The sequence below is a fragment of the Bubalus kerabau genome, chromosome 7 (genome assembly GCF_029407905.1).
Source record: "Bubalus kerabau isolate K-KA32 ecotype Philippines breed swamp buffalo chromosome 7, PCC_UOA_SB_1v2, whole genome shotgun sequence".
Classification (NCBI taxonomy): Eukaryota; Metazoa; Chordata; class Mammalia; order Artiodactyla; family Bovidae; genus Bubalus; species Bubalus kerabau.
Genome location: NC_073630.1, coordinates 65,078,355 through 65,095,244, shown reverse-complemented (window position 1 = coordinate 65,095,244; position 16,890 = coordinate 65,078,355). Strand labels below are relative to the sequence as shown.

General features: G+C 39.2%; 1 protein-coding gene across 4 annotated transcripts in view; it reads right to left on the bottom strand.

Annotated features, from left to right (window-relative positions):
- The window catches only part of SLC30A9 (solute carrier family 30 member 9), an 86,006-nt gene that overhangs the window by 4,402 nt on the left and 64,714 nt on the right, over positions 1-16,890 (bottom strand). For 3 of the 4 annotated variants that reach the window (XM_055588431.1, XM_055588432.1, XM_055588433.1), the window contains 2 exons: positions 9,299-9,428; positions 6,428-6,541 (listed from right to left, as the gene is read on the bottom strand). In XM_055588431.1, the coding sequence (XP_055444406.1) occupies positions 6,428-6,541; positions 9,299-9,428 (244 nt within the window). Of the gene's footprint in view, positions 1-6,427; positions 6,542-9,298; positions 9,429-10,621; positions 10,805-16,890 lie in introns of those variants that run through there. The other variant, XR_008717120.1, reaches the window with a different exon arrangement.

Here is a 16,890-nt window from a genome sequence, read left to right as displayed (position 1 = left end):
AGACAACATGAGCAAAGTCAGACAGCCTGCGAAGTATGCACTGGCGGCAGGGTATGATCAGCACAGAAACTGCAACAAGGGAGGGTTAGTGATAAGGCTGGAAAGATAAGCAGAAGGCAGACTGCAGAAAAATCTAAAGAAATTTCAACAACAAAATTATAGGCCTAGACTGTAGCAAGCACTGAAGTATACAACAATGAACTAGAAACAAACAGCACTTGACCGGAAAGAACTTATCTTTAGTGAGGAAACACACGTTAAGTAAGCACACATTATAATGTTATGCTACTACAGAGCAAGTTAAGATCTGGGAGGATTTCCCCACTATGGATATGATACGTAATGCAAGAACTTTCCTTTGACTTGAGATTAATTGTACATTATGACCACCTTCTCCTCCTCTCCTCCTGCAGGAGGAGCAGGGGACAACAGAGGATGAGATGGTTGGATGGCACCACCAACTCAATGGACATGAGTTTGAGTAAACTCCAAGAGTTGATGATGGACAGGGAGGCCAGGCATGTTGCTGTCCATGGTGTCGTAAACAGTCGGACACGACTGAGCGACTGAACTAAACTGATGACCACCTTAGCTATGCTTCCCTCATAACTCAGTCTGTAAAGAATCTGCCTGCACTGCAGGAGACCAGGGTTTGGTTTCTGGGTTGGGAAGATCCCCTGGAGAAGGAAATGGCAACCCACTCCAGTATTCTTGCCTGGAGAATCTCATGGACAAAGGAGCCTAGGAGGCTACAGTCCATGGGTTGGCAAGAGTTGGACACAATTTAAGGGACTAAACCACTACAACCACATTAGTCAGGGATATTTTCACCTAAAAGTGTAGGCAAAATGTGGCTTCTTGGTTTGAAAGACTTATATAACTCAAAAACATGAGATAATTCAGTCTACTAATGACTTCAGTTCGGTTCAGTCGCTCAAGAGTGTCCAACTCTTTAAGACCCCATGGACTGCAGCATGCCAGGCTTCCTTGTTCATCACCAACTCCCGGAGCTTGCTCAAACTCATATCCATCGAGCTGGTGATGCCATCCAACCATCTTATCCTCTGTTGTCCCCCTCTCCTCCTGCCTTCAATCTTTCCCAGCATCAGGGTCTTTTCAAATGAGTCAGTTCTTCGCATCAGGTGGCCAAAGTATTAGAGTTTCAGCTTCAGCATCAGTCCTTCCAAAGAATAATCAGGACTGATTTCCTTCAGGATTGAATGGTTTGATCTCCTTGCAGTCCAAAGGACTCTCAAAGAGTCTTCTCCAACACCATAGTTCAAAAGCATCAATTCTTCAGCACTCAGAGCTTTCTCTACAGTCCAACTTTCACATCCATACATGACTACTGAAAAAACCATAGCTTTGACTACACCGACCTTTGTTGGCAAAGTAATGTCTCTGCTTTTTAATATGCTGTCTAGGTTGGTCATAGTTTTTCCTCCAAGGAGCAACGGTCTTTTAATTTCATGGCTGCAGTCACCATCTGCAGTGATTTTGGAGGCCAAAAAAATAAAGTCTATCACTGTTTCCCCATCTATTTGCCATGAAGTGATGGGACCAGATGCCATGACCTTAGTTTTCTGATGTTGAGTTTCAAGCCAACTTTTTACCTCTCCTCTTTCACTTTCATCAAGAGGCTCTCTAGTTCTTCTTCACTTTCTGCCATAAGGGTGGTGTCATCTGCATATCCGGAGAAGGCAATGGCACCCCACTCCAGTACTCTTGCCTGGAAAGTTCCATAGACGGAGGAGCCTGGTGGGCTGCAGTCCATGGGGTCGCAAAGAGTCGGACACAACTGAGCAACTTCCCTTTCACTTTTCACTTTCATGCATTGGAGAAGGAAATGGCCACCCACTCCAGTGTTCTTGCCTGGAGAATCCCAAGGACGGTGGAGCCTGGTGGGCTGCCGTCTATGGGGTTGCACAGAGTCGGACATGACTGAAGCGACTTAGCAGCAGCAGCATCTGCATACCTGAGGTTATAGATATTTCTCCTGGCAATCTTAATACCAGCTTGTGCTTCATCCAGTCCTGCATTTTGCATGATGTACTCTGCATATAAGTTAAATAAGCAGGGTAAAAATATATAGCCTTGACATACTCCTTTCCTGACTTGGAATCAGTCTGTTGTTCCAAGTCCAGTTGTAACTGCTGGTTCCTGACCTGCATACAGATTTCTAAGGAGGCAGGTCAGGTGGTCTGGTATTCCCATATCTTTCAGAATTTTCCACAATTTGTTGTGATCCACACAGTCAAAGGCTTTGGTGTAGTCAATAAAGCAGATATAGATGTTTTCTGGAACTCTCTTGCTTTTCCGATGATCCAGCAGATGTTGGCAATTTGATCTCTGGTTTCTCTGCCTTTTCTAAATCCAGCTTGAACATCTGGAAGTTCATCGTTCACGTACTATTGAAGCTTGGGTTGGAGAATTTTAAGCATTACTTTGCTGGCGTGTGAGATGAGTGCAATCGTGCAGTACTTTGAGCATTCTTTGGCATTGCCTTTCTTTGGGACTGGAATGAAAATGGACCTTTTCCAGTCCTGTGGCCACTCCTGAGTTTTCCAAATTTGCTGACATATTATTGAGTGCAGCATTTTCACAGCATCATCTTTCAGGGTTTGAAATAGCTCAACTGGAATTCCACCACCTCCACTAGCTTTGTTCATAGTGATACTTTCTAAGGCCCACTTAACTTTGCATTCTAGGATGTCTGGCTCTAGGTGAGTGATCACACCATCGTGATTATCTGGGCCGTGAAGATCTTTTTTGTATAGTTCTTCTGTGTATTCTTGCCACCTCTTCTTAATATCTTCTGCTTCTGTTAGGTCCATACCATTTCTGTCCTTTATTGAGCCCATCTTGGCATGAAATGTTCCCTTGGTATCTCTTAATTTTCTTGAAGAGATCTCTAGTCTTTCCCATTCTATTGTTTCCCTCTATTTTTTTGCATTGATCACTGAGGAAGGTTTTCTTATTGCTCCTTGCTATTCTTTGGAACTCTGCATTCAGATGGGTGTATCTTTCCTTTTCTGCTTTGCTTTTACCTTCTTTTCTCAGCTATTTGGAAAGCCTTCTCAGACAACCATTTTGCCTTCTTGCATTTCTTTTTCTTGGTGATGGTCTTGATCACCGCCTCCTGTACAATGTCATGAACCTCCATCCATAGTTCTTCAGGCACTCTGTCTATCAGATCTAATCCCTTGAATCAATTTGTCACTTCCACTGTAAGGGATTTTATTTAGGTCATACCCAAATAGTCTAGTGGTTTCCCCTACTTTCGTCAATTTAAGTCTGAATTTGGCAATAAGGACTTCATGATCTGAGCCACAGTCAGCTCCCGGTCTTGTTTCTACTGTATAGAGCTTCTCCATCTTTGGCTGCAAAGACTATAATTAATGATTTAATGGCTTCTAATTAAATCACATGCATGGTCAGTTGCATCCAACTCTTTGTGACCCCATGAACTACACCCCATCAGGGTCCTCTGTCCATGGAATTTTCCAGGCAAGAATACTGGAGCAGGTTGTCATTTCCTACTCCAGGGGATCTTCCTGATACACAGATTAAAACTGCATCTCTTGCACTGGCAGGTGGATTCTTTACCACTGAGCCACCTGGGATGTCCCAATTAAAGCAAAATAAGCTTAAAAAATAATAAGCTTATTTGATTATGATAAGAATAAATACACTTAAGAATGGCCGACTTGTTAATTATTCTCCAATCCATACTGTGACGTTCTGTTTCCAATAAGAGTAAAGCCAAAATAAAAAATTAGTTTTAAAAATCCATTATTTTCCTTGCCAGGGAAATAAAAACAGATAGAATGGAAATGTAACATATATTCATTCACCAATTACCCAGCATAAAAAGAATCATCTCACATTTTATTAAGAACAATGGTTTTCAAAGTTTGGTCCAAGGATTACTGGGTTACGGAGATATTTTCAGGGGTGACTCCAAGGTCAAGCTATTTTCCTAATTACATAAGATGCTTTTTGCCTTTTGTATTATGCTGACATTTCCTCCAATGGCATAAAAGCAATGGTGGATAAAACTGCTGGGACCTTCACACAACTCAAGGCAACTTACACCCAACTATACTGACATTCATTTTGCTTCTTTACTGCCACTCCATTGGTCTTTTTTTTAAGCCAGTTTCACTCTGCAATGTCCTTCATGAAGCAGTATAAAGTACTAATTTATTAAACTGAAATCGTTGAATACAATTTTTAAAAAATGTTTTGTGATAAAATGGGAAATATGTATAAAGCCCTCTAGTTCCACACCGAAGTCTGATGTCACAAGGAAAGGAACCCCCATGACTGCTTGAATTACGAACTCAATCAGATGCTTTTTATCTGAACACCATTTTTACTTGAAAGAATAACTAACAAACCATGGTTATTAAAATCCGGTTCTTTGGTAGGCACCCTCTTGGGAAATAAACAAAATTAGTCTACTTCAAGAAAAACAACTAATAGTATTTTGTTGCTAATAATAAAATGCAAGCTTTCAGGTCAAAATTAGGATGCTGAAAAACTCATATCCACCATGATGAGTCTGACAGCTTTCCAACATTTAGAAATGTATCAACATTTGAATGATGTGCATAAATTCAATGAGCCAGTATTTTCCAAATGACCAATTCATAATGCTAAAGAATCATGCATGGGTTAAAAGATCCCATCCGACAGAGAACAAAGACAGGCTAACAGATTTTAATATAAGAGTGTATAGGACAGAACTTATTGTACCCAAATAGAGGTCTGACAGTTGCTCTTGGCTACTGGGAGATAATCTTCAGGCCCTTGGAAATCCTGCCTGATAATTATGTTTTTGTTTATCTTTGGCCACACAGTGGCTGCTGTATCTCCAGAAAGGGGTGGAGACTAAAGGTGTCAGCTCTTCCTCAGAAGGGCTGGAGATGAGAGATCGGCTACTCAAGCAGTCAACTACAGAGCCCCGAGAAAACTCCTGGATACCAAAGCTCAGTTGAGCTTCTCTGGTTGGCAGCATTCCATGCAAATTGTCACACATCATTACCATGAATGTTACACTGTCCATGACTCCACGGGGAGAGGACAGAGAAACTCCAAGTTCAGAACTCTGCTCTATACACCTCTTCCTTTGGCTAGCTTTAATCTGTATCCTTTCACTGTAACAAACCATTCAGTGAGTTCTGTGAGTCCTCCTAGTGAATTATTAAACCTGAGGATAGTCTTAGAAACTCCTTGAACTTTGCAACTGGGGTCACAAATGAAGACGGCCTTGTGGACTGGGCCCTCTAACTTCAAACACTGTATGAAAAGTTCATTGAATGGTTTCATATTTCGCATCACAACTAAGTTTTAAGAGGCTACCAATTGCCAGGTTTTGATATAATATTAAAAGAGAATATAACAATTTAGCTTTATAAGTGAATAAATATTCTTAAATTTCTCAATTGTAATTTATAATTTGCTAAGTATCAATAAATATAACCTGCCAAAAAAAGCTCAAGTCCTCCATAATATTTAAGACAGTAGAATCCTAATATCAAAATATGTGACAATTACTCATCTAGAAGTTCTGAAAATCATGCCTGATGGAGCTCATGAACTATAATATTAACATTAACAAAATCATCAAAATTAAAACAAATGCATTAACAAAATCATCTTTTTTTGAAGTGCTTCTGTTAATCTGACCACATACGTAGATTCTAAAAGATAGTAAAATAGTGATAAAATGTTTCCCTTCAATTTGTCATTCCTCATCAATTTATAACAATATTAAAGATTGATCGACATCAACTAAAGAAAATTCACTGCCTTCAACAAGCTATAGATGTTAAAAATCATTTACAACTTTTCTTCACTGCAAACGATTAGAACTCCAATGTCAACAAATGACAATTTCAGAACACAGAGGTATTTTTAAAGGCAGTCTGGTTATGTAATATTTTAGTTAAAAAAACGATAGGTTGTAATGCTATCCAACTGAACAGAAACAAACAGAAAATATAAATTAATGTCAGACAGATTAAAGAAAGATGTATATACTTAAAGTCATTTTCTTTAAACTTTTGAACAGAATCTAAGGTTTCCCCTTTACCTTTCTCAAAAAATATTAGAGTCCACGTCTTAGTTAAAGACAAACCTCTGACTATTTTAGAAACTAAGCAATTGGTATAGAACAGGGGTTAAAAATACTGAATCTTGAACTAAATAATAAAGGTTCAAATCCCAAGTCCCCTGTTTCCTTGAGTATATTATCTAACTTCTCTAACCTGGTCATTTTGTTGACCATAACTACTGATACTTTATGAGGTTACTGAGAAGATAAAAGCCCACAAGGAATGCAATTAGCAAAGTGCCTGACACAGATAAATATTCAAAAAATAGGTGACACTGTTAGCATATTATTATTATGAATATATCTTACTTTCAGTTCCTTCTCAAGTCTATCTACTTCAGCTCCTAAAGTATCAATAATATTTTCTCCATGTTTAAGCATAAAGGTCTCTAGTTCTTCAGGAGTCTTCACTTCTTGAATTTCCTATAAAAGAAAATGATAGCATAAAAACAAAATAAATTCTTAAAAAAAATCATAGTCATACATTGATAATTTCTTTAAAAAATTATAGCAAATACCATTGAGTTTTATGAAATACGGAAAACTTTCAAGCCATAAGCAATGGGCCATCTATTTCTAAAAAACAAAAAAAAATCAATTTCAGAAAAACTGAATACAATGCTCCACAGAGGTAATACTGCAAAATCAGTGAGAAAAGAATGGACAAATCAGTAAGTAGTGCTGAGAAAATTATTTTTTAATAGGAAAAAAACCCTAAATCCCTTAGACTAATAAACAAATAATTCCAAGTGGACTGAAAACCAAAGGTATAAAAGTAAACCATAAAATTTTTAGAAGAAAAGAATATTTTATGATAATGGGATACAGAAGGGTTTCTCAATCATGATAATAAAAAGCATTTCAAATTTGACATAAAATTAAAAACTGCATTAAATCTTCTGTAAAACAACAAAGTGGAATGATAAGTTACAAATTAGGAAGTTATCCACATATATGTAACTGAGGAAGGATTAGTACTCAGCATCTTAAAAATAAAACATTTACAAATCTGTCAAAATAAGAGAAAGTAAATGAACAATGAAGTAAGTAGAGGAAATTTCAATGGTCAATAAATTTCTATGCTTATTATCCTTACTACTACCACGGAAATATCAACTAAATCAACACGATAGTATTTTATATCTATCATAATGACAAAATGTTTAAAACTCTGTCAATACAGTCTACTGAAAATGTGAAGCAATAGAAACTTTGCTACATTGATGATGGAAGTTAAACTGACATACTTTGGAGAACAATTGGCCAATATCTAAGGAAGCTGAAGATATGTTCAGCCCATTGCTCACCTATTTTAAATTGAGCTATATAATAATGCCCTAAATTTCTTGCACATGTGCCCTAAAGTTTTGCACATGCAAACAAGGCAACATGTATAAAAATGCCATCATAGTGTTGTTTCCAATAGTTTAACACTGGGGCCAATGTAATTTTCCATCAAATGGGGACTGGGTAAATAAATTGCAGTATGTTCATTTATACAATGAAATACTATATAGCAAGTAAATGTAAATTAATTAGGGTATATATTAACATAAAACACACTGCTAAACAAATTATAGAGATGATCATATTATACCATTTATTAACAATTTTCAAACATCTAAAATGTTATTCTATCTTGTGCTAAGAAAAATATGTTGCAAAGTATAAAAATCTGAATGGAAATGACAAGTACTAAATTCAATATAATTGTTAGTTCTTGGGATGGAAAAAAGAGAATGAGATCTAGTAGGAGAAACAAGGACTGTAACTATTTTTGTAATGATTTCTTTTCGTTTTTTACAATCTTAAGCAAATACAGTATGGTAAATGTTAATATTAGACAAAGGCAAGTGGTAACCTCTGCTCTCAGAGAAGGCAATGTACCCCACTCCAGTACTCCTGAATGGAAAATCCCATGGATGGAGGAGCCTGGTGGGCTGCAGTCCGTGGGGTCACTATCAGTCTGACACGACTGAGTGACTCCCCTTTCCCTTTCCACTTTTATGCACTGGAGAAGGAAATGGCAACCCGCTCCAGTGTTCTTGCCTGGAGAATTCCAGGGATGGCGGAGCCTGGTGGGCTGCCGTCTATGGGGTCGCACAGAGTCAGACACAACTGAAGCAACTTAGCAGCAGCAGCAGCAGCAACCTCTGCTCTATTCATTATACTATCGTCTATAAATTTTCTTTTAAAGTACTCCTAATAAAAAAGCATGGATTCTGGAGTTACAGATATCTAAATGAATATCTGACTCCATATTATGGCTCTGAAATTTAGGCAAGTTATCTAATCTTTCTGTGTCTGAATTTGCCTATATATAAAAATTAAGGGGCTTCCTTTGTGGCTCAGTGGTAAAGAATCTGCCTGCCAAAGCAAGAGATATGGGTTTGATCCTTGGTCCAGGAGGATCCCACATGACATGGAACAACTAGGCCCTTGGGCTGCAACTATTAAGCCTGTGCTTTGGGCTTCCCTGGTGGCTCAGAGGTTAAAGCGTCTGCCTGCAATGCGGAGACCCAGGTTCAATCCCTGGGTTGGGAAGATCCTCTGGAGAAGGAAATGGCAACCCTCTCCAGTATTCTTGTCTGGAGAATCCCATGGACAGAGGAGCCTGGTAGGCTACAGTCCACGGGGTTGCAAAGAGTCGGACACGACTGAGCGACTTCACTTCACTTTGGAGCCCAGGAGCTGCAATTACTGAGCCACTTGCTTCAACAGCCAAAGACCACACACCTTAGAGCCCGTGCTCTGTAAGGGAAGCACCACAATGAGAAGCCTGCGCCACAACTAGAGTAGACCCTGATGCTGCACAGGAGGAAAGCCCACACAGCAATGAAGACCCACCACACCTAAATTAAATAAATACGAATTATTAAAAATAAATAAAATAAAAATGAAAATATTAATTCACCTCACAGGTTGTTGAGAGTAAATAAAATAACATATATAAAATGTCTGGCACTAACAAGCACTTTAATAATAAATTACCTTTTCTGCTGTCTCCTTTGAATGACTCTTACACTAAGTAAAAAGGTCTTTGTCAAATTTTAGAGCCCTAAGAAGCTGAAACTTGAAGTGACTTTAAGACTTACAAAGAAAAGCTTTTACTTTACTCAGGAAGTAACTCTTCAACCCTTGGCTATATAAGAAAAAAAATAAAAAAATACATAAACTTACTTGTAGCATTTGGTCAAAATCTTGTTTTTCCAAATACGATCTGGTAACAACTCGTCCATCGAAATCTACTTCTGCCTTAAATCTCACTTTCCCTAATCCCAGGTCTGTGGCTTTAACATCATGAATTGCCCTGCAATCAATAACAATGCATACAAATTTATACACACACACATTTTAGTGGCAAAAGTCTAGAATTCTTATTTTTTTCCACCAGTGATGAAAATGGACTAAGATGGCTTCCAGAGTGTTCACCATTAAGCACCACCTACCATTTTCCAAAAAATTGCTCGTTAAGCTTTTTTTTTTTTTTTGGCATAATGCCATACAAAGGTGCAAGCAATACTATTTTATAGTAATTTTTATATGTTAATTACATAGTTTGTGGATTAAAAAATCAACTCTAAATTGTTTTTTTACAATACTGTCATTTTATCTCATAATCTTTTTTTCAATAGCTCCTTTTTCACACAATGCTCAGAAGTACTGTATTAGAATGAGGTTAATAATAACTACCTAACAGGATGGATTATAGAGTTTTGCCAAGAGAACGCACTGGTCATAGCAAACACCCTCTTCCGACAACACAAGAGAAGACTCTACACATGGACATCACCAGATGGCCAACACCAAAATCAGATATATTATATTCTTTCCAGCCAAAGATGGAGAAGCTCTATACAGTCAGCAAAAACAAGACAGGGAGCTGACTCTGGCTCAGATCATGAACTCCTTATTGCCAAGTTCACTTAAATTGAAGAAAGGGGGGGAAACCACTAGACCATTGAGGTATGACCTAAATCAAATCCCTTACGATTATACAGCGGAAGTGAGAAACAGATTCAAGGGACTAGATGTGATAGAGTGCCTGATGAACTATGGATGGAGGTTCGTGACATTATACAGGAGACAGGGATCAAGACCATCACCAAGAAAAAGAAATGCAAAAAAGCAAAATGGCTGTCTGAGGAGTCCTTACAAATAGCTGTGGAAAGAAGAGAAGCAAAAAGCAAAGGAGGAAAGGAACGATATACCTGTTTGAATGCAGAGTTTCAAAGAACAGAAAGGAGAGATAAGAAAGCCTTACTCAGCGATCAATGCAAAGAAATAAAGGAAAACAATAGAATGGGAAAGATTAGAGATCTCTTCAAGAAAATGAGAGATACCAAGGGAACATTTCATGCAAAGATGGGCTCAATAAAGGAGAGAAATGTTAGGGACTGAACAGAAGCAGAAGATATTAAGAAGAGGTGGCAAGAATACACAGAAGAACTGTACAAAAAAGATCTTCATGACCCAGATAATCATGATGGTGTGATCACTCACCTACAGCCAGACATCCCGGAATGTGAAGTCAAGTGGGCCTTAGGAAGCATCACTACGAACAAAGCTAGTGGAGGTGACGGAGTTCCAGTTGAGCTATTTCAAATCCTGAAAGATGATGCTGTGAAAGTGCTGCACTCAATATGCCAGCAAATTTGGAAAACTCAGCAGTAGTCACACTGGAAACTGGAAAAGGTCCATTTTCATTCCAATCCCAAAGAAAGGCAATGCCAAAGAATGTTCAAACTACGGCACAATTGAATTCATCTCACACGCTAGTAAAATAATGCTCAAATTCTCTAAGCCAGGCTTCAGCAATATATGAACCATGAACTTCCTGATGTTCAAGCTGGATTTAGAAAAGGCAGAGGAACCAGAGATCCAATTGCCAACATCTGCTGGATCATTGAAAAAGCAAGAGAGTTCCAGAAAAACATCTATTTCTGCTTTATTGACTATGCCAAAGCCTTTGACTATGTGGATCACAATAAACTGTGGAAAATTCTGAAAGAGATGGAAATACCAGACCATCTGACCTGTTTCTTGAGAAACCTGTATGCAGGTCAGGAAGCAACAGTTAGAACTGGACATGATGGGGAGGGAGGAGGGAGGAGGGTTCAGGATGGGGAACACATGTATACCTGTGGCGGATTCATTTTGATATTTGGCAAAACTAATACAGTTATGTAAAGTTTAAAAATAAAATAAAATTAAAAAAAAAAAAAGAAAAAAAAAAGAACTGGACATGGAACAACAGACTGGTTCCAAATAGGAAAAGGAGTATGTCAAGGCTGTATATTGTCACCCTGCTTATTTAACTTCTATGCAGAGTACATCATGAGAAACGCTGGGCTGAAAGAAGCACAAGCTGGAATCAAGATTGCCGGGAGAAATATCAATAACCTCAGATATGCAGATGATACCACCTTATGGCAGAAAGTGAAGAAGAACTAAAGAGCCTCTTGATGAAAGTGAAAGAGGAGAGTGAAAAAGTTGGCTTAAAGCTCGACATTCAGAAAACTAAGATCATGGCATCTGATCCCATCACTTCATCACAAATAGATGGGGAAACAGTAAAAACAGTGGCTGACTTTATTTTTCTGGGCTCCAAAATCACTGCAGATGGTGATTGCAGCCATGAAATTAAAAGAGCTTACTCCTTGGAAGGAAAGTTATGACCAACCTAGATAGCATATTCAAAAGCAGAGACGTTACTTTGCCAACAAAGGTCCATCTAGTCAAAGCCATGGTTTTTCCAGGAGTCATGTCTGGATGTGACAGTTGGACTATAAAGAAAGCTGAGCGCCAAAGAATTGATGGTTTTGAACTGTGGTGTTGGAGAAGACTCTTGAGAGTCCCTTGGACTGCAAGGAGATCCAACCAGTCCATCCTAAAGGAGATCGGTCCTGGGTGTTCATTGTAAGGACTGATGTTGAAGCTGAAACTCCAATACTTTGGCCACCTGATGTGAAGAGCTGACTCATTTGAAAAGACCCTGATTCTGGGAAAGATTGGGGGCAGGAGGGGAAGGGGATGACAGAGGATGAGATGGTTGGATGGCATCACCGACTCAATGGACATGAGTTTGTGTAAACTCCGGGAGTTGGTGATGGACAAGGAGGCCTGGCGTGCTGCGGTTCATGGAGTTGCAAAGAGTCAGACCCGACTGAGCGACTGAACTGAACTGAACTGAACAGGACGGATGTGGGAAATAATGAACCAAGATATATAAAGTGTTTAATATGGCACCAATTACACAGCAGGCATTTAGTCAATGACATTCATAAAGTAGATTAAGATGGCATGTTTAATTTATAGATAAAAGAGTTCCAGAGGGATATGAGAGACCTAAGGTAATTTATCTAGTCAACAGGAGAGCCAGGCCTCACCCCAGACCTTTCGATATCCAAACCTAGTGGCCTTTCCATTATACCATTCTGCCTTCCAGAAAAGGAAGCAGATGCTCAAGCATAACTGATTTTTATCCTTCCTGCCCTAATCCTAGGCATCAATCTTCCCTAGAACACTACTGATAAATTCCCTTCTTTCTATGGTAATCACTATAATATCTTTTGTTTACAGGATACATAAGAAAACTAAAAACCCTCTGAATTCTAAGGACATTGAGATTTTCTACTGGGAAAACAAGCCTAAATGAGGCACCAAGTACTCTTAAAACATCTGCCTGAGAGATGTTATGCAAGTTACTACGAGTCTAAAATTCTTTATCCATATGAATATAGATTTATAAATGAAAATAAGAATTAGTGGCTGAATATTTATAAAGCTATATATGTCCAAATTGAAAGAGAACTTGTCCAAATTTGTAAGAGGCTATACAATTTATTCATTTTAGAAAAGCGTATCTAACTCAGTCTTAACAAAAGATTTAAAATACTCATGACTTGACTAAAATTAAACAGCAGTTAATAAAAATATTCTGATATACTTTCCCCTTATATTTTTAGTTAATTTATATATCTTAACTGCAGATAGAAAACTGTGAAGGGCAGTGTTTATCATGGTTCCAGCAATCCTCTCCTCTTGTGTTCAGGCCCTTGTATAACCCTGTCTCTTTCAATGCAGGCTACCCCTGGTGATTTGCTCCTAACCAAAGAATATGGCAAGATGATGAGGTGTCATTTCAAGATCAGATGACTGATTTGTGACTTTCATCTTGTCCACACTCAATATCTATTGTCTTCTCTATTTGCATACTTTGATTAAGCAAACTGCCATGTTGGAGAATTCCACATGGCAAGGGAACTAAATTCTATTGATAATTGGGGAGTAAGCTTAGAAGCTGATCCTTCCCCAGGAGATGACTCAGTCAACACCTTAACTGCAATATCTGAGAAACCCTTTGGTAGAGACCCAGGTAAACTGTGCTCAGATTCCTGACCCATAGAAGCTGTGAGGCAATAAATGGTGTATTAAATCACAAAGTTTTGGGGTAATTTGTCACAGAGCAATATAGATAACTAATAACACACTGCTTTAAAAACCGTATAAACTTTCTGAAATACTAACATTTATTTTTCCAACAATTTAATCTACAGATTGTTGGGGGCCGGCGTGAGGCACTCCGTCCATGGCAAAGGTCATGAGGAAGGAGGCTCGACATACGCAAAGGTGGGATCGAGCCTCAGGAGTCCCCCTGGAAATCCTCGAGCATCTACCCCCATAACCAGAGCCTGCCTACTTTGCTACTTTGTGCTCTCACCTACACCTCTGACTTTACGGGGGGCTGTCCCCCATCACCTCTTTCGGAGAAGGAGTTAACTCAGAGCTCCAGTTATTAATAATTACTGGGCGTGACAGGAGTGTTTCAACCTACAAACTCCTCTGAAGGTTCTCTAGCCTGCCTGACAGGCTTGTCCGGCTACATGTGATTGCTCACAGCCTCCCAACTGTGAGAGGCACGAGATGCTTTAAACCTTCTAAAAACAGGTTCCTTAGAAAAGTTAGAAAACCATTAGTATAAGTATAGTGGGCTGATTAGAAATTGTATTGGTGAAGGGTTTTTCATTTGTTGAGCCAATGTTTGTTGCTAAGTCTCCACATCTCCTGCCCTTACACACATTAATGAATATATAGAAGAAATAAGTATTAACCTTTGATATAAATCACATTAGAGCTTAGGCTAAGTAAATTCTTTCCTTAATTAAAACCTACTACACCCTCACCCTATAGGAATGTAACTTTATCTGGTACCTTGGAGTCCTTTTTAAGAATAATCACCCCTGGAGAAATAAGTGTCCTGGTTGACTGACTGCTGTCACAAGGAGAGGGTCATAAATTGTCAGCAGGCCCCCTGGCCAGAAGATGATGTAACACCCCTAAGACCTCTGTATACGTTTGTATGAAGCACCTGACTTTGATAAAAGTCAGGACTGCTGACCCTGCGTGACTTTTGCATAACATCTCAGTGTATAAAAGTAGACCATGGAAAATAAAGAATTGGGATCAGTTCCTCGAATGACTGGTCTCCCCATGTCTCTCTCTCTCTCAAACTCTGGCTGAGTCTCCATCTGGAGCACGGAACCCATCATGCTTACTAATTATGCCTGGGCTTCTAAGATCCGACCGGGGAGGCCTCAGTGACTCCTCTCCTTCCGGAGAACGGAAGGATGCCTGCGGCCTACGTAAGTGGTGCAAACTTCTTGTCTTGAAGTTTTATTGGTCTCCCGTGTAAACCAAGCTACTCAGCCTCTTTTCTCCACTGAATTTTCCTGCTGAGCTATCCTCATTCTATTACTCTTTATATCTCTAATTAATATCTAATTGAAGCTATTGTATTCTGATCCTAGCCAACTCCGTCCCCGCTTCGAACTCCCTGGATCAGCAAGGGCTGGACCCCGGCAACAGATCTTCACTATTTCAGTTCAGTTCAGTTCAGTTACTCAGTCGTGTCTGACTCCTTCTGACCCCATGAACCGCAGCACACCAGGCCTCCCTGTCCATCACCAACTCCAGGAGTCCACCCAAACCCACGTCCATTGTGTAGGTGATGCCATCCAACCATCTCATCCTCTGTTGTCCCCTTCTCCTCCTGCCCTCAATCTCTCCCAGTATCAGGGTCTTTTCAAATCAATCAGCTCTCCACATCAGGTGGCCAAAGTATTGGAGTTTCAGCTTCAACATCAGGCCCTCCAATGAATACCCAGAACTGATCTCCTTTAGGATGGACTGGTTGGATCTCCTTGCAGTCCAAGGGACTCTCAAGAGTCTTCTCCAACACCACAGTTCAAAACCATCAATTCTTTGGCGCTCAGCTTTCTTTTATAGTCCAACTCTCACATTCATACATGACTCCTAGAAAAAGCAGGGCTTTGACTAGACAGACCTTTGTTGGCAAAGTAACGTCTCTGCTTTTGAATATGCTGTCTAGGTTGGTCATAACTTTCCTTCCAAGGAGTAAGTGTCTTTTAATTTCATGGCTGCAATCACCACCTGCAGTGATTTTGGAGCCCAGAAAAATAAAGTCAGCTACTGTCTCCCCATCTATTTGCCATGAAGTGATGGGACCGGATGCCATAATCTTCGTTTTCTGAATGTTGAGCTTTAAGCCAACTTTTTCACTCTCCTCTTTCACTTTGATCAAGAGGCTCTTTAGTTCTTCTTCACTTTCTGCCATAAGGTGGTGTCATCTGCATATCTGAGGTTATTGATATTTCTCGCGGCAATCTTGATTCCAGCTTGTGCTTCTTCCAGCCCAGCATTTCTCATGATGTACTCTGCATAGAAGTTAAATAAGCAGGGTGACAATATACAGCCTTGACATACTCCTTTTCCTATTTGGAACCAGTCTGCTGTTCCATGTCCAGTTCTAACTGTTGCTTCCTGACCTGCATATAGGCTTCTCAAGAGGCAGGTCAGATGGTCTGGTATTTCCATCTCTTTCAGAATTTTCCACAGTTTATTGTGATCCACACAAAGGTGTTGGCATAGTCAGTAAAGCAGAAACAGATGTTTTTCTGGAACTCTCTTGCTTTTTCCATGATCCAGCGGATGTTGGCAATTTGATCTCTGGTTCCTCTGCCTTTTCTAAATCCAGCTTGAACATCTGGAAGTTCACGGTTCATGTATTGCTGAAGCCTGGCTTGGAGAATTTTGAGCATTACTTTACTAGCGTGTGAGATGAGTGTAATTATGCGGTAGTTTGAGCATTCTTTGGCACTGCCTTTCTTTAGGATTGGAATGAAAATGGACCATTTCCAGTCCTGTGGCCACTGCTGAGTTTTCCAAATTTGCTGACATATTGAGTGCAGCACTTTTCAGGAAATTTCAAATTTGTCACAATCTTTCCATTTACAGTTCTTTCCTAGAGTTTAATTTTAAACAACATATACAAATTATAAACACATTATTCCTAACAAATGGGTACCAAAACACATGAAGTAAAAATTGACAGAAATGAAAGGAGAAATAGGCAATTCAACAATAACAGGCGACTTCAATATTCTACTTTCACTAATGGAGAAAACAACAAGGCAAGAGGTTCAATAGGGAAACAGAAAACTTAAGCAGTGTAAACCAACCAAATCTAATAGACATTTACACAACACTCCTTACAATAGCAGAATAAACATCCTCAAGTACACATGGAACACTATCCAGGACAGATCATATGTTAGGCTACAAAATAAAGCTCAGTAAATTCAAAAGGACAGAAATAATAAAGAGTGCTTGACAACCACAATGGAATGAAATAAGAAGTAACAAAGACATTTGAGCAATTAAACCACACACTACTAACCAACCAATGGTCA